General features: G+C 40.1%; 1 protein-coding gene across 2 annotated transcripts; it reads left to right on the forward strand.

Annotated features, from left to right (window-relative positions):
• On the forward strand, nt 1,118–11,762 carry LOC8076719 (K(+) efflux antiporter 4). 2 transcript variants are annotated; one of them, XM_021449390.1, is made up of 20 exons: nt 1,118–1,801; nt 2,017–2,060; nt 3,468–3,526; nt 3,626–3,698; nt 3,831–3,892; nt 3,985–4,060; nt 4,191–4,265; nt 4,719–4,790; nt 4,879–4,962; nt 5,360–5,428; nt 6,037–6,114; nt 6,277–6,365; nt 6,700–6,796; nt 6,913–6,966; nt 8,774–8,869; nt 9,296–9,484; nt 9,570–9,647; nt 10,089–10,133; nt 11,062–11,148; nt 11,242–11,762. In XM_021449390.1, exons 1-20 carry the CDS (start codon nt 1,456–1,458, stop codon nt 11,320–11,322), a joined length of 1,854 nt encoding a protein of 617 aa, XP_021305065.1. In that variant the 5' UTR covers nt 1,118–1,455; the 3' UTR covers nt 11,323–11,762. The 2 variants fall into 2 exon arrangements, with proteins under 2 accessions (XP_021305065.1, XP_002437157.1); XM_002437112.2 differs by having other exon boundaries at nt 1,120–1,801; nt 11,062–11,154.

Below are 22,112 nucleotides of genomic sequence, written 5' to 3' on the forward strand. Positions count from 1 at the left end.
GTTTGGTTCTCTGTATTATTTAAGCCTGGCTAGCATATGACATGTTTGGTTGTCTGGTTTGTTTCGCTAGGATCACCTCTTCTTTGTGTTGGTAAGTTTACCCCCCATTGGGGGATTTGATCGAGCATGTGGTGCGCACGGTAGCTAAAGGCACTGCCCATCCCGGCGGCCGAAGGCGTTGACAGCGCCGCCATAATCCAGCTCGACGAGGACCCAGCTGTGCTCGAACTCGGCATAGATGAAGATGCACGAGTGAAGGACCATGGAGCTCTGCCATCATCGCCCGCGCGGCCTCAGCTACCGCCTAGCTCTCCAGGTTCCCCCACCACATGTCAAGGTCCAGGTCTGGCCAACGATCCTCCTCGAAGGGACGAGGCCGCCCCCATGCTGCACTGCCACACGCCACCGCAATGCGGCCGCGCACGGCTCCGCCACCACGGAAGACAGGATCGAGGCGGCGTGTCTGGTGGCGGGGATCGAGGCGGGGTGCGCGCGGGTGCGCTGCAGGTGCCCGGGATCGAGGCGGCGTCTCCCGCGGCGAGGATCGAGGCGGGGTGCGTGCGGGTACGCCGGCCGCCGTCAAGACCATCGCCAATCTCCTCCAGGTACGCTCGCGAGCTCGTGCGGTGACCTCCGGCGAGCGGTGACCAGGGGCTCGCGTGACTTCTCGAGGTAAGCAGATGGGAGACGAGGCTCTAGCCAAGCCTGGCTCCCAGAAAACGCTCGCCCCCTCCGTTTTTCTGGAGCCAGGCCAGGAGGTGGTCAATGGCTCTGTGAAGCCTGGCTTTGGGGCTTAAACATACAACCAAACAACCCAGGTGGCTATCTGGAGCCTGGTTGGAGGATAGCCACCCAACTAAACAGGCCCAAATATTCTACCTATAGATACATACTCTCTCTATTTTAAACTATAAGGCATTCTGTTTTATTTTAGATACATAGCTTTTATCGTATATCTAGACATAGTTTTAAATAATGTATCTAAAAAAGCTAAAGTGATTTATAATCAATGAAACAAAACCTGCAAATTGCTGGAGTGAGGACCTAACTAACTCCAACAAAAAAACAAAACAAACCCCTACAAATTGCCACAGGGTCACGAACTCAACACTACAACACACACTTCGGGCCTTTTGGCTTTTGCCTCGTTACTCACTTGGAGGCGAAGTCACCAACAAAGCAAGCGTCTCCCTCTCCACCCCCCTTCTGGCTGTCTCTCTGGTCTCTGCGTCTGCACCTGCGTGCGCGTACGTGAGCGCGAGCGCGAGCGCGTGCGTCCCTTCCCCGGCACGAGCGGCGCACACCGTCACCGCCACGCTCCGTCCGCCTTCCAGAAAATCTAAACCCCAGCGGAGCCGGCCAGCCACGGCCGGTCAGCGCCCCACACGGACTCCGACGCGCTGCCCGCTCGCCTGGTCGCCTGCCAAAGCCCCTCCCCCACCCCCCTCGCCGGCGATGCTGCCGCGTCGCCGTAGCAACCACCCGGGTTCGTCTTCCCCCCTCCCGTTCCTCCTCGTCTGCGGCCTGCTCCTCGCTGCGGCCGTCGCATTCTCCCCCGCCGCTGCCGCCGAGGCCGCTGGCCGCGGCGGCGGCGGCGCTGGGCACGAGGGCCGCGCGGGGAAGCCGGAGGTCGAGGCCGAGGCGGAGGCGCGCGGGGATGGGGCGGCCGTGGCGGAGGCCGGCGGCGAGGTGGTGGCTCAGGGCAATGCCACGGATGCCAAGGAGGGCAGCCTCGCCGACATGATTGACCGCGCGCTGGAGAAGGAGTTCCCGGAGTCCGAGGGCGAGCAGGGCGGTGGAGGTGCGTGGATCTGGCCAACTCCCGGGATCCATCGATCCGTTCGGGCGCGGGATCTGGTTTCTGGGGCGGGTGTGTGGGTCGGGGCGGTGGCGTGTGTCGGTGGCCGTGCTGTTTAGATCTCGGCCTCGGTGGTTGGAGCTTGTGGGCACGTTGATAATGGAGGTCCCGGTTTGGGCTTGGAGTTGCTTGTGCTAATCTGTGCTCTGGTTTTGCAGAGACCGACCCTGGCAGCTTCAACAACACGGTAGCTGAGAAGCAGGTGAGTTCATTGTGCCATTTTGTTTGTGTGCTACCCCTTTGTTGGCAGGAGTCTTGATTCTGTGATTCAACATTGGGTCTGCCACGACTAGGTTTTCGGTGATTTGCTCACCACTTGCATGTTGGAATTTGTGAATGAAAGGAAATTCGCTTTTGGACTGACCTATGCCTGATTCCTACACTTCGAATCTACTTAGGCCTTGTTTACTTCCAAAAAGTTTTGCAAAATAGGAATAGAGGACTTTCGTTTGTATTTAACAAATATTATTCAATTATGGACTAACTAGGCTCAAAAGATTCGTCTCGTCAATTCTGACCAAACTGTGCAATTAGTTTTAATTTTCATCTATATTTAATACTCCATGCATACATCTAAAGATTCGATGTGACGGGGAATCTGAAAAATTTTGCAAAATTTTTTGGGAACTAAAGTATTATATAGCTATGGTGCTTCGACCCTGTCGTTAGTGTATTTATGTTGAAATCTACTAGCATTCAATGACCCATCCATATGTCATCATTGTATAGCTTTGGGCCCTTTGACTTTTATATGGCCATTTTGCTTTATGTTGTTTGATTGGCATTTCCTAGTGCTGATGAGGGACACCAGTATCTTGGGTGTTGCTTATTTTGTGCTATGCTTGGCAATAATAAGTATGACTTTATGCTTGTTGTGCACATGAGAGGTAATTAGTATGAACTGTGCCCATTAGCTACTATTGAAGATGATTATAAATTGTTGGCCGTGTTCCTAAGATGCTACAGAAAAGTATAGTTTTGGATATCCTAGTTCTGTTTCCCTACTGGAGTTCATGTTTGATCTCCTACATGGCTGCTACATTGAGTAGCTCATTTCAAAAGTCCAGATCCCCATTAGCATGTTTGTTACTTCCCCAGTTCTTACTCCCTCTGTTTTTTTTTTAAAATCGTCCGGGACAAGAGTTAGTCCAACCTTAAAAACTACAAACATCAGTAACTTTTAAATTATTTAGATTGAAAACATGTAAGTGCGTAGAATTGATTGAAAATACTTGGAAAACCTCAGAAATTTGAAGGATTATAAGAATGTTATTCTAAAAAGAAATTAGTAATCAAAGATATGAGTCGAGGGCCTTGCAAAGTCAAATGCATCAAGTATTTTTTTTACCAGAGGGAGTATATATTTTAATTTATAGCATATAATAACCTGCATGATACACATTGGGTTCAAGAGACAAGATGTCGCAACATCTATTTTCTCAGACAACAACATAGTGGTCTGTGGTCCTTTATTGGATATTGTAAAACTTGAAGCGCATATGTGTACTCTAATGCATCATTGTGTTTATTTGTACTTTGAAAATTTGGTGATTGCACATCACAAATATGTAATGCAAACTGCTCATCTTGTTCCTTCTACTCGTACCAGGGAGTTCTTGAAACTGTGGCTAGAAGAGTAACAAAGAAGAATGAAACCAAAGATAACAAGTATGCTGCAAATGCACTCTTCATTAATTCTATTAGATGAAATTAACCTTAGATTCAGAATGTGTAATAGAGTTTAAAGTTGTCATTCTGGTCCATCAGGTCATTTCCTTTTAAGGAGGTGTTCTTGGATCGATCTGAGCAAGAGGATGTTCCCACATTGATTGATCGGAAGGTGCAACCACAACCTCTGGATCAAATTTTCTATCAAGTTACTGCACATGTGCCATACATGTTGGCATAGTGTTGTGGGCATGTTATGACCATTTTTTATAACAGTTTTGTGTTAATCCAATCTTTACCCCAGGATAATGTTTTTATCATATCAAACCCAAAGTCAAAATACCCTGTGCTGCAGCTGGACCTTAGGTATGCTACTCAGTATTCAGTCATTTGATTTGTTGGATGAAAACATCTTTTTTTGCATGGAAACTTATCTGTTGAATGTTTTATTATTGTAGATTGATATCAGATCTTGTTGTTGTTATCGTATCTGCTACATGTGGTGGAATCGCCTTTGCTTGCCTTGGGCAACCGGTGAGTACCTGTACTTTTATTTCCCCTAATTTGTGTATATTATTAACAGCTGGAAACATACTTTGTCTATTCAAAATGGTGTATTTTTAAGGTTAAGCTACGTGAACCTACAATTCAAAGTATATTGCAGGTGATTACAGGTTATCTACTTGCAGGATCTATAATTGGGCCTGGAGGTTTTAGCTTTGTCAATGAAATGGTGCAAGTAAGGTGCTTCCACCTTTGTGGGTTGCTTTTTCTAATGCTTAATCTTTATGGCTTCCATGTTTGAAATGGATATGCATGCCGTTCAAAACCTTTATACAAGAGAACTGGCATGTAGACTTGTGCTGAAACATATGTTTGCTGGCTAATGTCTCCTCCCATCATATTTCTAACATGATGTGTGTGTAACACTTAATTCTTCTATATGTATTTATATATCTACAGCATGGCTTAGTTTATTTTCTACCTGGATAACTTTGTTCCACTATTTCATACATTCTAAAATCGACTGTCCTTACAATTATCTTGCTTATGAGTTTTGACCTACTACTGTTTTCTGTTACTCTGTGCTGCCTACTATGCAATGGCAATGTGCCAATGTCGATAAGATGTACATAAGTACTCCATGTTTTTATTTCTGGCATTTCCTTACATTCCACTGTTTCTTTTCCAGGTTGAAACGGTAGCCCAGTTTGGTGTGATATTTCTGCTGTTTGCATTGGGACTTGAGTTTTCTACTGCAAAAGTATTCTACTTACATTTCTTCCCTAATTCAGCTGGTAACATCATTTGTGATCTGAAGTTAACATAGTGTTGTTTTTACATTGCCTCAGCTTCGTGTTGTTCGTGCTGTTGCTGTTCTTGGAGGATTGCTCCAAATTATGCTGTTCATGTTTCTTTGTGGTATTTTGGCTACAGTGAGTTTCGTCTCTGTTGTCTGCAGTATGATATATACTTTGGAGCTGCCTTGTTAGTTGTTACGTTGTGTGAACCTAGTTATCACTCTCTCTTTGATGGGGACATTGGGATCTGCTATTCTGTGCACCGTATGTCCTAACATCAAATAATTAAATGTTTCATAGAATAACAAGATCTGATGCATCCTTAACTCATTCGAACATACGGCCAATAAAAGTGACTAGATGGAATTATGCTGTAGAAATAACCAAGTCTGCTTCCTGGAGCTGGACCTGCCAGTATTTTTGTGAAAAATATTTGATGCATTTTTACCATGCTAGCTATTTTTCTGTTTCTAGGTTCAATTCTTGATTCCTAAGAGCATGGTTGAAAGATCTTCTGTGATGTTTAATGCAGCTATGTGGAGGCAAAACAAAAGAAGGTGTTTTCGTTGGTGTTCTTCTCTCCATGTCTTCAACGGCTGTGGTAAGTATCTGGTCAAGGTCTACAGCAGGCAGCCTATGAGAGAAATCAATGTTTTTGTTCACTGTTTGAATAACTCTTGCCACTCTTATCATTATTTGGTCCAGTAGCCTGGCTCTCTTCTTCCCTCTCTCTGTCGCTCACACACGTGCACGCACACAAAATGCTTGGTGCTGCATTATGTGATTGAAATTATCTCGAAGCAAGTGAATGCCTGAATACATAATTGTTTGTGAATGACTACCTCATAACTTTGCTGTGCTGTAGTTTCTCACAATTGCATACACCTTTTGTTGTACGCGAACTCATTTTGGTTTCTGTAAACAACCTTCTAATTCTTGAAAATATATAAAATATACCAGCAGGGGCCTCACCTGCTGTTCATATATATGAAAAATATTTGCCTATACCACAAATGGAGTTGGTACATCTTGGTTTAGAAATTTAGCATATGATTATGATGTTTGAACCCTGAATATAATATGCCTGGTGTTTTGTCACCTGCGACTGCAATAGGCTAATTCTTTACATCATTGTGTTGTCATTCTTGATGCCGCCGTTTTGCCACTTGGTTATCTGCTTGTTCAGTAATGGTAAATTTGTACATGAAGGTTTTGAAGTTTCTGATGGAAAGAAATAGTATCAATGCTCTTCATGGCCAAGTTACAGTCGGGACGCTTATATTGCAGGTCTGTCATACTTTCTTCATCTTTTGTGTGCAAGATGCATCTGTGTACACACATCTAGTGTCTGCCATTGTTAAGAAAAAGTTGATCCAAGACAATTTTCCCCCTTTTTTAAAATAAAAAATATATCTCAGTTCTGTGACATCCTATCTCTCTCCCCCTCAGGATTGTGCTGTTGGCTTGCTGTTTGCACTTCTTCCAATTTTGAGTGGTACATCTGGCCTTCTTCACGGAGTTGCATCAATGACGAAGTCGTAAGTGCAGCATTTCCTTCCCCCTTTTGCCCTGAAATACTCTGGTTACCTTTGTATTTGCAATTTTTCTTTTACACTGAATTGACTGTTTTGTCGGCTTATCCACTTGATGCAATTCTTGTACAGTAAGTTTGTGTTTTCTTGACATGTTGGCAGGTCCAGTTGAGATAACATTGCTAACCCCAAACTCACCTTAATAGTTTATGATCTCTTTATTATCTTGCATTTAATATTACTAATTGTATTATCCATTTATATTTTGTCTGCTAGCCTGTAAAAGTATTCTAGGACATAGTCAGTTGTGGAATTAATTCTTTGATACAAAACTTCTCAGGCTGGTGGTATTGATATCATTCCTGACCATTCTCTCTATCCTCTCCCGCACCGGTGTTCCTTGGTTTCTTAAACTGATGATAAGTCTTTCATCACAGGTAAAGTTTTATTGGGGAAGAAAGCAGTACATTTTTTTTTGAGCAATTTCAGTTTTGATCTTGTAGAACATTCTCATCAGCAATCTTATGTTGTGGTTGCTCTGCATGTCACACAGACAAATGAACTATACCAGCTGGCATCAGTTGCATTCTGCTTGTTATTTGCTTGGGTGAGTTTCTACTGCTCGTAGATTGGTATTATGTGAAAAATGTACAGTAATATAGAAAAATGATCTTATTTTTGTACACTGCAAGTGCTTGCATGTGCTAAAACCTGCCTAAAAGTTATGTTTTAAATGGATCAGTAAAGGAGTACTGCAAATGCTTACTTCATACATAAGACAGATAGAAAGGAACACAGTACTTACTTTCCTGAAGTTATCTTTACCAATTGCACTTTTCTAGATTTTGATTTAGCTTATGGATCTGTTTGTTTATCCCTAGCTTATATAAGCTCAAATGTTAAACAAACAGCACAGCTTATTTTGTGGCTTATATAAGCTAGGACTCCAGGTTATGAATTATGATAAGCCTGTGAGCTGCCCAAGGGGGAGCTTACTTCGGCTTGTTTTCTGGCTTTTTACCAAACTACCCATCCCTATTGGAGGATTGCTGTCATTTGCTATCCATAACAGCACAAACCGCACAACCAACAACTGAGAGCATTGCTACCTTTTGCCATCCACAACTACCTTTTTTTTTTCTCGAGCACACAGGAGAGCTGCCATCCATAAGCTGCCTTTTGCCATCCACAACTACCTATAAGCCACCTTACAAGCTAGGTTGCCAAACAGCCCTACAGCTTATTTCCCTCAAAATTATTATAAGACAGCTTATAAAAGCTAACACTAAGCTAGCCCCTATGAGACAGCTTATATAGCTGGGCAGGGAAACGAACAAGCCCAAAGTTTAGTGAATGTGTAGTTCATATCCAACTGTTGCACCAGTACTTTTTTGTTCAATTCAAACTGTCAATGTTACTAAATCGGATGGCTAATCACGAATAGTCATGATTAGTCGGCCTTATTGGTCCTTGGACCTTGATTATGCACTTCGATACAGTTAGGTCGACTAGAAACCTGGTCGTCCGCCTAACCATGATTTTAGTCATCTGATTAGGGGACCTGTGGACGACTAACCGGAAGGTCAAAGATGAGAAAAAGATGCTGAGCTCGCCTGAACAGTTGGGCTAAGTAATTTGGCCCATCAGGTCATGGTTTCTGGACTGGGTTCTTGACTCCATGTTCGTACTACTCCATGTGGAGCCCATGGCGCTGATGTGACCTTCCTCACGCTGCCACTGGCTCTCATCCTAGCATCGCCTGCATCAGCTCCCACTGGATCTGTTCATCATCCCCATGCTCCGTTGAATTCGTTTGTCCTGATGCCTGTGTTGGATTTGTTCATCCTCATGACTCCTTCGGTGTGTTTTTGGTGAGGGCCTGCGGTGTCCCTGAGAGTGAGTTCAAGAGTCTGCAGAGGGACTGGGAGGCGCTGGTGCAGGAGTTGATGTGGCTGCAGTGCGAGCAGCTGGCGGCCCACTCGCCCTGGCTGGACAAGGGTTGTGCATGCCGGGCACGGAGTGGTGGCAAGAGTAGTGCACAACATTGCGAAGGCTTGCTCCTCTTCCTTGGCCAGTCAAGTCCTGCTCCCGTTGTTACTGCTCAAGTGCTAGGATGACTTAGTAGATTTGTACAGTATGATTACCTGACTAATTGGATCTAATCGATGGCTAATATGATTAGTTGTCTGATTGGTATCCATACAAGTAGGTTTGATTATATGATTTAATAAAATTGCAAATTATACTGTTGTGCACTAGTTAGCTTCAACTCAGTTCCTTTTTTTGTTGCCTTTTCGGTTTACTCAAATACATCTTTGTCATTTCTTTACTTTATAATCAAAACTGTATTTGTTAAAGGTATGGAGTTCTTAAATTTCTTGTTATTCTCATGTGTCCATCCTTCTATGGTGCAGTGTAGTGATAAGTTGGGCCTAAGTCTCGAGTTGGGTTCATTTGCAGCTGGAGTAATGATATCAACAACAGACCTTGCACAACATACTCTTGAACAAGTAATTTATTACCTGCAACTTGCATGTTCTTTCTGTTCCCTTTCCAGAAAGAAAGGGGAATTACTATCTCTAGCCGCTCTTTCGAATTATAGGTCACTTTAGCTTTGTTCTAAGACAAACATCTTTGACTTTGATCAAATATTAAATATATATATTAAACATATACAAGTTCAAATAAATGCACAAGACACATTTCTTGGATAATTTAATGAAATGAAATCAATTTGATGTTGGAGCATTTTTCTATAAACCTTGTCAAGGTTAGAGAAGTTTGACTTGTGACATTTCTAAAGTGATCTATAATTTGGAATGGAGGAAGTCTTTAGTTTGATCTTTATTTTATGCTTGAGCAAAATTCATAGCTAGACTCTTGTAGTTAGTAATTCATTATATTGTTCTCTTATTTCAGGTTTGTTCTTTCTGCAGATCGAACCTATCCGCAACTTTTTCGCTGCTCTTTTCCTTGCCAGCATTGGGATGCTAATTAATGTACATTTCTTGTGGAACCATGTGGATATACTCCTTGCAGCGGTAATTTTGGTGATCACTGTAAAGACCTTTATTGTTGCTATTGTTGTAAAAGGGTTTGGGTATAGCAACAAAACATCTCTTCTTGTAAGTCTTTTTTCATGTCTTTCTGAATGCACTTACATCTGCCACTGCTCATAAAATCACATTAACCGTGTTTTCCCCCCCATAGGTCGGCATGTCTCTTGCACAAATAGGAGAGTTTGCTTTTGTTCTCCTAAGCCGTGCTTCAAGTATCCATCTCATCGAGGTTATTTTCTTGATATTGTGTTCCATTTTTTTGTGTTATATGCCACAGGCAAGAAACATGGTTATCCATTTGTAATTTTGTAGCCCTAGCTTCTCTGGTAGCCAGCCAATATTACATGTATTGTGCTGACGACTTAAAGCTGTGGGGACCTTGTTATTCTTCAGCATAAAGTACATGTAAATGCATAATTCTTTCAGTGATGCTGCCTTGTTATTCTTGTAAGCACTGATGTATCATAAATTAACTTCAGATGGCAAAGTTTAACTTCAGCATGTCTAGCAAAGCATGCAAATTTTTTGATGCTATGTCAGTATTAACTACCTATTATACTTCCCAGTGTAGGTACTAGTTCCCGTTTTAGTTGCCCAAAATCCCTAGTACTACTATTTTCAATTGAATTGGTATTTGTGACATCTGATAGCTTGTATTTGGTTTATACAGGGCAAGCTATACCTGCTGCTTCTTGGAACCACTGCACTTAGTTTGGTATTTGCCTCCATTCCTTTTAAGCTATTCATTTTATCTAGATAAGAATTACCATTCAAAATTTCAGTGCAAATGAGATCAGTTTTTTTCCTATTTGTAATGAAATTTTCATCCAAGAGAGTTTTTTACTTGTGTGTAAAGTACTATGCTAAAGAGTCAATTTCATTTAGTGAGGCAAGAGGAAATTACCTCAGAAATGACAATTTCTTTTGTTACTTTAGACAAGAACATTATACTTAGGCACTAGAAATTCCACGAAGTTGATCGAATCCTATGTGATGAAATTCCACTTATAGTTTTTATTTCTGGTTTTAATATGCTTTATACCCTATGGGGTTGTTTGGTACAGCCAGCAGCTGCTGCGGCTGCGGCTGCAGCTGTAGCTGCTAATTCCTTTCAGCGTGGTACTGTAGCAACAATAGGAACAGTTGCAGCTGCAGCCATAGCCTTGTCTGCCAATCAATTCGTTAATGTTTGGTTCTGAGCCAAATGGTGCAGAAGAGTAAGTGATGAAAAAAACACTCCAGTCCTAACTCAGTTGGCTTCAGAATTGATAACTCTATAAACCCAACTATTACAAACCTTAATGGATGGTTACAAGCACATCAACCTGGTCCAAGCAACATGAATGCGGGCATGAGGCAAACTGATCCACAGGGGCTTATCAGTCATCTCACTTGTCCCATGGGTTGGGGGCCACAAAATGGCTGAACAGCCATAAAAGAAAACTAAGGGCATTTTGAAATAATTTCACATGTCTAATTGACAATTTGTGAATAGCAACCCTTAGTGGTGTTGCTTAAAATTTCTCAAGACCATAATCTCTTGTCTTGTCTTTTGTCATTGTTTCATCCTGGCATTCTGATCATCTGATGACTCTGTTTCATGAAATTAATATGGCAACTCACTCTTGTGTGTACCTCTGCAGGTGACAACCCCTCTGCTGTTCAAAATGATCCCAGCAGTGGTCCACCTCGGGGTTCTTTTGAGATGGTTTTCTGTTGATACCAATCAGGTGGAGGTACACGATCATACCAATTGACTTCATTTGATCGATTGTTTTACTCTAAAATGTCTGCCAATCAATTCATCGGATCTTCCTTTTCAGTTGGGCCTGAAAAATGATGTCCTCCGCATGGATAGCGGCAAGCGCATAAATCTGATAGTCCAAGGCTCACATGACTCATGACACATTTGGCACACTGCAAGCTAGTTTTTGTATGGCTTAAGTTTACAAGCTCTGTAAAGTGTTTTCACCTGTATTGAAGAGTTTGTAGCAGATATACAAGGGTGGAGGCAAGAGAACTCAACTCAGATCTTGCTCATAGGGCGAGATCAATCCTCCCCCATCATGGAGACTGCAGGGGCAATTGGGTTTGCCGTTTTTGAGAGCAGTGTGTCTTGGATGATTGGTGCAGTGAGTGGCTGTCGACCCCAAATGAGGGTCTCGTGTAACATAAGAATGTATGGTGATTAATTGATTGGATTAGCATGATAGGATCTAGGCCTGATCGTTATGCCATTGTATTCTTTCAGCAAACTTGTGTATCCTGACAACACGAAAGTGTGTACGACAATATCCATCACACCACGAATTTTGTTATGTAGCCATATATGTCATTTCCTTAACTTGTCTGGGTTCATGATTTTTTTTTCACGGGAGTTTCTAGTAACCTTTGTCCAGATATCACTTTGTTGGATTCAGAGTTCAGGATCACAATGATCGGCGTGCTTCAACGAATTCATTCAGTCCGTTTTATTATACATGTTGCATGGTCGCCTCTTGTATGGTATGGTGAATTACCGTCCTTGAGAACTTGCTACTTTAACGCGTGGTATGGTTGTTTAATGAGGTGATAAAGTATACAATGTCGCCTGATGAAGATACCAACTGTAGTGCATGCGTGCTTACGATTCATGTGTGTCCGTGTGTATGTATTAGCATCTTTGTTTCAGTATTGATAGCACCTCCTGCACGCGTTGTTACGCCTTGGGGTCTTTAACTTTTCGTACCATGTTTCAGCCACCAGGTGAACGTAAGGCGGGCGCCGAGCGTTCTCGCGGCCAGGGCAGTAGCATCTAGCCACCGAGCGGATGTCCTCCATGCGAGCCCGTTCAGCGGCGGCGGACAAAGCTAATCAGGCAGACATACGGCTAATCCAATCTTTGATGAAACGTGATGGCAAGAGCCCGCCAAAGCACAGATCTAAGGCTAGTCCAGTCTCACGTGAGCTGCGGTGTTGCTGTGTATGGGTGGGGTGGAGTTTCGGAGGTTTTCTCGACCTATATGAGAAGATCTTTTTCTTAAGCATAATGTCTGGGGGGCTGTCTCCCCCGCGGGTCGAGTATTTTTTTTTGAAACATGATGACGTGACAGTTTCAAATACAGACAATAAAAAAAATTCTATATATACTGTTGTAGTACTATGTTTTTTGAGAGTTGATTTTTCTATTTTAGATAATGTCTAAATCATACAAATTTGGGACTACTGACTCGAGTTTCTCTAATACTGATGTCCAAAGTGTGATATACGGACCTTCAATGTGCTAACCATGGAATAGAAAAAAGGACCTTAATTTGGTATATGATGATGTAGCCTCCCATTTACCTTTTTTTTTTGTCTCAAACCAAAGCAGATTTGATTGCAAGGATATTGTAAGAAATATATTCTGCTCATGCTGATACATCATTCAATTTGATAGTGGATGTGCAAGTCTCAGAAGTGATCGGTCATCGGTGGAGCTACCATTAGATAGTCTGGTCCACCCTTTGGGTAGGGATTGTCCACCCTTTTGGTAGTGGATGTGCAAGTCTGAGTAAATGGTTGACGAAATCACATCTCTTATTGTTCTAAACCCCACTACGATGTATCTTAGCACACAAGCTGCCCGCTTCAGCAATACACTATCATATGTAATTAAAATTCACTAGCAAATGCAATGTGATGTCCATATAAACAAGACACACAAGCTTTTTGTTGTGCACATCAATATGTCACACAATTCATTAGCATTAATTTATAATAGTTTATTTTTTGTATAATAAGTAATTATATAGTCTAAGCTCATTTTAAATCACCCTCGATTCTCGCGGCAACATGTGAAATATGTTTCTAGTATCTTAAACCTAATACAATGGTACGCAAGAACGCTCACATCTATGAACACACATGCACACCCTAATCAAATCTTAAGATTGATAAAGTCACTATATGCGCACCGATTTAACTACAGTGAACCTAATCTTCCGATCAAGTTTGTATTCACTCTCCAAACTACCACAAACAGTTCCACATGATTTTCTTTCGAGAAAACAGTTTCACAAGTTTTTATAAATCATGCATGAAAGTGGAAATTCGTGTCAACTGCCAAGTTCCAGGCCAAGCCCTGTCTCTTTCCGCAAATCAATCCCCATAATCTTTGTGAGAATCTCCTCGCTCATCGATGCAGATTTTCGTGGACGACCAAGGTTCATTTAAGAGAATCTCCAAGAGATCCTCATATTTTATTCTCCAAAATATGGTATTTACCAACTCTTAAATTAGTATGAGGAAAAAAAAGAAGAAGTCATCTCTAAGAGTTTTCTATATTTCTATTCTAAATTGTTTTTCCTACGACCCGGTAGAGCATCTCCAACAACTCCCTAAATCAACTTGTTATTCTTATAAATTTGGTAAAAACACAAAAAAACTCTTTTCAACAACTCTCTAAATCAACTTTGTATTTTTCCCAACTGCGTATCCGGCCACAAAAAACCTCAATTTGTTTCTGTACGCGTTTAAGCCCTTTCAAATCTTTCTCTCTTTCGTTTTTCTCACCTGAAATCCTGTCTTTCTTTCTGCTTACTAGATGGCCGGGAAAACTCCAGATGCGCGCTCCTAGGCCTATATGCGCGCTCGGGAGGAATTTTTGCGAGGTTGGAAAAGATGGGGAGAAAAGATGTCAAACTATTGGAGAGAGTTTTTTCTTATTTTGCCAAAAAATTAAGGAAATCCGAATGACAAACCTTTGAGATGCTCGTGGCTGCTTTTAGGGACATGAATTCAACGGAGTTGGTAGTTTGCTGCCTTGTTGGTACTATATATGTAGCTTTCAGGGAGATCGAGGTTCATCTCTTCGTGTTATTAGACTCCATTAAAAAATGTCAGTCGTGTCCGTTTGTCAGATTTGAACAAGTTTTGGCCTCACATGAGCTTTGTTGTTCGACGTATGTCGATGGAGTGCATGCTTATCTCATTCTCTTTTTTTTTTCTGAGACTTTGAATTGTGGTTATGTTTCTTGGTCGACGACTAAACCTTAACTAGTCATTAGCAGTGATATTATATTTATGTCAACCTCGAATTGTGGTTTCTTGACATCTCAGTTACATGTGTACGGCTGCTATACGGTAAACAACCTTCCCACGCAAACTTCTTTTTCTCACGCTGGCGTATTACTTGATTATATTTGTTTATGACGCCATGATAAGCAGATGGTGATTTGTCGATCGCTCTCCAAGACATATATTTTTACCTCGCCATCTACATGTTATATATAATCTACAATTATGCAACTACCCCACCAGCTTATATCCCTCTGTTCACAGTTCGTAGTACGTCGTCGGCTCACATCGAATAAGTTCAAGGCCTGTTTAGTTCAGCTCGAAATTTAAAAACCTTTCAAGATTTTCTGTCACATCAAATCTTGTGGCACATGCATAAAACACTAAATATAGAAGAAAACAAAAACTAATTGCACAGTTTGTCTGTAATTTACGAGACAAATTTTTTGAACCTAGTTAGTTTATAATTGAACAATATTTATCATAAACAAACGAAAATGCAACAATACCAAAATTCGAAATCTTTTTGAAACTAAACAAGACCCAAGTTAATCTGGAGTTATTCACATTGATTTTTTTAGAGTTGGAAGCATTATGCTGTGGACCTGTGGTTGCCGTGTACATTCTAACTTGATTCCTTCCTTCCCCCATACTGGCACATGGACTTTCTCGAATGTTCACGTTAATTGGCTACTCTATCCGTCACATAAATAAATGCATTTTTTGACTAGTACGATTTATGTTTCACCATTCGTTTTATTAAATATTTTTACAAATAATAAAATAAATAAATCATTATAAAAATATATCTAACAATAAAATAAGACATGAAATAATAAATAATGTTTATTAAATTTTTTGAATAAGACGAACGGTCAAATATGAATTATAGAAGTTAAAGAAATGCGATTATTTATGGGACGGAGGGAGTAAGCGACAAGTTAGAGTATTTTTTAAATAACAGAAACTCCGGCGAATGGTGTGGCGATAACTTTTCTAATTTTTGTAAGAGCGGTAGCGGAGGTGTCGGTCAACGGATGCTGGGCGTGCAATCATGGGCTGGCCTGGCTAGTGTCTGCTTCTTCTGGGCTTCACTTTTCTCCTGAGATTAGGGGATTCGAGGAGTTTTTATCTCTTTTTCTAGGCTATTTTTATTCGTTAAATTTTATAATGATCCGGAAAGTACTTGATATCTCTACGTTCTTCAATTTCCCCCCTATTTTCTAAGTAAATAATTAAAAAGTACTATATTATAAAGGGTATTTTAGTAATTGAGGTTATGAAACTCGGCATAACCCCGCCAGCCCAAGTCTAACATATAGGGCGCTTCTGACCCCGCCGGCGCGCCGCTCCATCGACCCCGCACTGAAGACCTCGGGGATCCAGTGGTTGGGCCGCCGCCGCTGCCGCCTACAAGTTAAGGAGTTCGCTCCCGCTGACTCTAGGCTCAACGACGACCTCGCCATTGCTGGTCAGCGCTCACAGACACCACCGCGCAATGGCCGTGGTGTGCAGGGGCGCCAGATCCTATTCCTTAATAGAGATCATGAGATTCTCGGTTCCATCTCGCGAGCTTTTTTCTTCCCTTCGCGCCGCCACCACTTCGCGCGATAGGAGAAGCATCGCGCGTCCTTCTTCGCCAGCTTCGCGCGCGCGTTTGGACGAAGCAGCGCACAATAGGACGACGCAGCGTACGATAGGACGACTCTACTGATGGCGGCGACCTGCCTTGACGACGAACTGATGGCGGCGACCGGAAATTGATGGGGAACAGGACCTGATGGAGATCGGTACTGGAGCTAAGGGGCGAACCTGTACGATGACGAACTGATGGCCAACATACGACGAACTGGTACGGTGAACGGGAACTAACGGAACGGGAGATCGGTACTGCGAACGGGAACGATGAACTGCGCAGCTCACGATCGGTATTGCGCGGCTGTTTGGCGCGGGAATTGGACGACGGCAGGCTGTTTGGCGCGGGATCGATTGGCCGCACGGGAAGGAGTGCCGCGAAACAAAATTTTCGAGAAAAAAAAATGATGGACTTGACATTTTGCATAACAGTTGGAGATCACCCGATTTTAGCCTTGCCATTTTCATTTGGGGGTTTGCAATTTGCCTAAAATGCATAACTTCAAATGCATAATGGTTGGAGATGCTCTTACTTGCTCCACCTAATTTGCTACTATCTCTACTTATTTGGTACCTCCAAGTACTTTCAGTTAAGTGTTTCCTATCTTTGCACCATCCGATCTTAATGGCCTATACTTTTTTCAAACCATTGTAAAATTTCTCAAATTTTAATTATAATCTAAAAAATTGCTAAGATTTGTTTGAGGTATTATTACCTCCTACCGAGTATTCATAGTACCATAGTAGATCCAAATAGCACATCCAAGAGATTGAGCTCGATGAACATGACGCCTACCAGCAAAATAATATCGCCGTCAAATCAAATCTTAAAATAAATCTAGAAACCATATAGACTAATAGACGTCCATACCAAGTCACGAGTTCACGTCAGGTGTACATAAAGGCCTTGTTCAATTCGCAAAAGATTTTGGTTTTGGCTACTGTAACACCTTCGTTTGTATATGACAATTATTATCCAATTACGGAGTAACTAGGCTCAAAAGATTCGTCTCGCAAATTACAGGTAAACTGTGTAATTAGTTTTTATTTTCATCTATATTTAATGCTTCACGTATACGTGTAAAGATTTGATATGACGGAGAATTTTAAAATTTTTTGAGAAAATATACCACCGCCGATGTTTCATAGAATCAAGCGGAAAACAATCTAAGACGTCATATTAAATTGACTACAGGTAGTATCTTGTTTGGGCTAAGTATTTCTCATATGTTTGAGAGGTGACTTTAAGGCACGATTACATCAGTTTTATGTCTGAGAAGAACATTATTACTCTCCTTGATTGATGAATACATTGATGTTGACATACCATCTTCGAAAAGAAGCTAATAATTATAGCATAGTATCGAATCAAAACATTCTAAATTTAACCATTACATACAAAAATATCATTATTTAAATAGCAAACAAATAACTAGATTTGTATAAAATATATAAATATTAACATTTTTATAATTTTAGTTAAATTTAATTAATTTTTTAGATAGGTTTGGTAAGGATATAATTAAAATTACGTATACAATAGAGGTAGCAGATTCTTGTTGCTTACTCTTACACCATTTTCCCCGCAACACTGAGGCCTTGTTTAGTTCGCAAAATTTTGGTTTTTTTTGTTACCGTAGCACTTTCGTTTTTATTTGACAAACATTGTTCAATCACGGAGTAACTAGGCTCAAAAGATTCATTTCACAAATTTCAGATAAACTGTGTAATTAGTTTTTATTTTTATCTTTATTTAATGCTTTATGTATGAGACCAAAGATTCGATGTGACAGAAAATCTTGAAAATTTTTGCGAAGTAAACAAGGTTTGAATCTTCCGGCTCACACTTACAGAGTGTCCATCAATACCAGAGTTTGTCCCCTTCCAATCTACTTTCGAAAAGCAAGCTAAGCGGGTGTTAAAGTTTAACAGATACCGTAGTATTTTCGTCTTATTTGTATTATAGACTAATTAAGTTTAAAAAATTCGTCTCGCAAATTACTCTCTAACTGTATTTTTGTTTCATAAATAGTTTATATTTAATATTTTATATATATATTTAAATATTTGATGTGACGGACGTTAAACTTTACCGAAAGTAAAACAGGGCCCTCAGTTATCTTCTTCGGAGAAATCAAATGGTTTTTAACCGTGGAGAGAGACTTTAGTTTCTTGTACTTATCCTGTTGTCTTTTCGATCATAAAATAAAATAAATCCAGTAGGACAAGAGGAACTTGACAAGCTCCTTTTTACTTGTCATTCGGGCACATCAGGTAAAAAAATTTTAGTACACCAACCAACCATTGGCCGTTTCGTTTGGGATTAGAACAAGCAAATGATTAGCCAATGCAAATAATTGGCCCTGTTTAGTTAAAAAAAATTATAAAATTTATTTCTCATCACATCAAATCTTTAAACGTATGTATAGAGCATTAAATATATATAAAAATAGAAACTAATTACATAGTTCACCTATAATTTGCAAGACGAATCTTTTGAACCTAATTAGTCCATAATTAAATAATATTTATCAAATACAAACGAAAATACTACGGTGCCCATTTAAAAAAAATTAGAACTAAACAAGACTGAAGTGTAAAAACAAGAAAGGTTCTCATGGTAGGCTTCATGGACGATGACGGCGTCGTGCCGTCGTTCTTGCCGTGTATACGACTGTTTGCGAATGGGAGGCATGTATGCTTTCTGATTAGGGTCGAACCGTTCTCACAATCTGCGAAAATGTTTGGTACGGAACTGTAACCACGAAATGTCATTACTCTGCTGAAGCAATCAATCAATAACCAAGGCAACCCCAACCGGGTGACATGATTGAACATTTGAACGGAACGAAAATTATTGTGATCGATGTTTTTCGGCCAGAACTTTGTTGAATGCACGGAGGGAGACATGCCTATCCTGAGTTGGCTGGACCCCGGACGACACACATGACAGATACATCACACGACGTGCTGATCCGAGCAGACGAAATTATGTGCTATACTGTTGGAGATTTTGATGTCCTCAGAGGACGATGTAGCATGCAGACTGTGGTGTGCTTGCTTGTCACTGGTTCATTCGACCAACAGGCAATGCAATAATCAATCTTTCTTTTGGATGCACCGAATATTCTCGCTCCGTCCACAAATAAATACACATTTTATTTTTCGATGAGTTATTTTTTTTTAAATTTGACCAAATATATACAAAAATATACTAATATTTATCATATATGATATACATTATTAGATTGAGGATGAAATATAATTTTATAATATACTTATTTACAGATATAAATATTGATATTATTTGATGTATTTTTATTTAAATTTTAAAAAATTTGAGACGTGTATTTATTTGTAGACAGAGACAAATACTACATCCAAAACCGAGAACGATGTTGTGAGCTCAGCGAACAAGGCCGGCCGGGTTTGCTGGGAGAACTCAATCTCATGATGATTTTTTTTCAGGCTTTGTAGCCACGTAGTAGTCGCACCTTCCATTTTCAATGCATCACTAGCTGACGGCGTGTGCGGATCATATAAGCTCATGAATAATGGGATGAGTTTGCCCTTGCCAAGTTTCGGGTTCCAAAGGCGGCGGAGAATGGAATTCACTTGGCGAGGTTTAGAGGGTTTTGGATCTGTCGCGTATATTTTGCATGGGACGCTTGGCAAATGGCAAGTACTGGTGTATTACTCCTTCGGTCTAAAAAAGCAATGTTCATTTTTTAGAGTAAGATAGTTTAAACTTTAAATAAATTTATATTATAAAATATATACATTAGATTAGTTATAGAATATATTTTTATAATAATTTTTGAAGATATAAATGCTAATACTATTTACTAAAAACTTAATTAAACTTGAATTGGTCTAACTGATATAGATTATATAATTGTATTCTTTTGTGGATGCAGTGAGTACTAGATACCAGAAGCGTTGACATCTGCAGTATAATATTCAAACAGAATTAGATATTAGTGAAATGCTTGATCTCTACTCCCATATTATGCCGATGTATAATGTAAATTCTGACGGAGTTATTAGAATGAAACCTATGCCGTTCTACAATAATAATAATAATAATGCAATAGTTGGCCCTTGCTGCCGCCGTCTGCAGTTTCTATCAGAGTTTGGCAGTGTGACCACATCATGTTATGTACTGACTCAAGATACCCATTTCTGACTCAACAAAGACTCGTAACCAGCTCTCAGTACGACTGTTCAATAATGTACACCAGTCCAAACTGTTTTTTGACATCATGCAAATGCAAAATCTATTTTGCTGCTACTTACCTCTGTCCAAAAAAAACAAGTATGGGTTACGTGCCAGCTAAAGCGGTTTATGTTTGACTAAGTTTCTAGTGAATAGTATTCATATTTATAGCTCTAAATAATTTATTATGAAAATATGTTTTTGTGATCAATCTAATGATATTTATTTAATATCATAAATGTTGGTCCTATTTTTTATCTATAATTAGTCAAACATAGGATACTAAAACATGACATTGTACTAGAATTGCATTCTTTGTGAGACAGATAGAATTTTTTTACATAGTTCTAAATAGCGCATCAAAACCTCCTTTATAGCTTCTCCATAGAGTCTAACACTACAATATTGCCAATAATTCTTCTACTATGTCGCTCATGACTCTACAACTACGCTAAACACTGTTGTTTTGTTTATACTTTTAGCACCAATAATCCTAAATGAGACTATTATTCGTTCCTTACTCTAGATAACTATTAACCTATGTGATGTCATGAACTATTGAATAATTATTGAATTGTTGATTGTTGAATGTTGATTAGGGGCATCCAACCTAGAAAATAGGGTGGTTTCTATGGTCATTAATTAGCAGAGTGCTAAATAAGCCAAATGTTGATGTGGTAATGGAATTAAGGAAGAGATAGAGAGAGAGAGAGAGAGAGAGAGGAGGATTGGTGTGTTCTATAAATCAGTTTCAATGTGGGTTTTATGTCACTATTTCCAAGACTCTCTTGTGTTGGAAACAATATAGACAATTTTATCCCATAAAAAATTTACGTTATCTCTCTTCATTAACACTATACCACTTTGACTTATTTAATGTCCACAAAAATCTTATGAAATTTCTATTGAGACTGACCTACGAAACTATGTCTATACGAAAGCCAAGGTATAAGGAGATGTGGTTGATAGATGATAGGAGAGATAAGACACTTGATCGGACAAAAAGTTATTTTGAAGAAACCATCAATTGGGATTTGGGAATATGATTTTTATGTGATGTTTCTACATGACTTGTTAAGTACATAAAACTACCTCAGTTTCTAAATTGGGACTATCTTAAATATGAATGTTGACCGTTGTCGTGAGTATACATTAGATATATTAAACGCAACGTAATAGACCTAGACATGTTCTTCGAGAGTCCTATAAATGTATAGAGTATTTGTTATTGTAAAATTTCATTAGGTACATATTTCCATGCATAACTAATTGAATTCTCATCTTTTCTATAAACTATGAAATGAAACAGCTTCTCCTATCATGATATAGGTTTTTATAGCTCTTGAAGAAGACCCCACTAAATTTCTTAGATGTTATATTTGTTAAAACCTTATCGACGAATGCAAGGGGTATCCTCTTTCCTTGGGTATTCATGCTCTGATCTCGCAATACTCAGGTATAATCAAACCTGTGGATTGTCTAGCTCTCCCATGGAGCACGGTAGGAAAGGGAGAGCTCGACCTAAGGGAAGAATGGTAGGGACAGGACCTATGTTGTTGGTCCCACTCACAGGACAAAAAGGAAGATGCCCACGTGGATGTCATCCTTTCTGTCAGTAGGGGCATCCGAGTTCCCTCAAGGATGATGTGGACATGCCACCGTTAGCTCTAGTTACACCTACACAAGTGTATAAAGGGTTGGTTACCCGCAACCATGCAAATCTACTTCAACAAGAGATGCACACTTTACTCTCTAAGTTACATCCTAATATTGATGAGAACAATAACTACCTAAGTCATGTACTCT

The sequence above is a fragment of the Sorghum bicolor genome, chromosome 10 (assembly GCF_000003195.3).
Source record: "Sorghum bicolor cultivar BTx623 chromosome 10, Sorghum_bicolor_NCBIv3, whole genome shotgun sequence".
Taxonomy (NCBI): Eukaryota; Viridiplantae; Streptophyta; class Magnoliopsida; order Poales; family Poaceae; genus Sorghum; species Sorghum bicolor.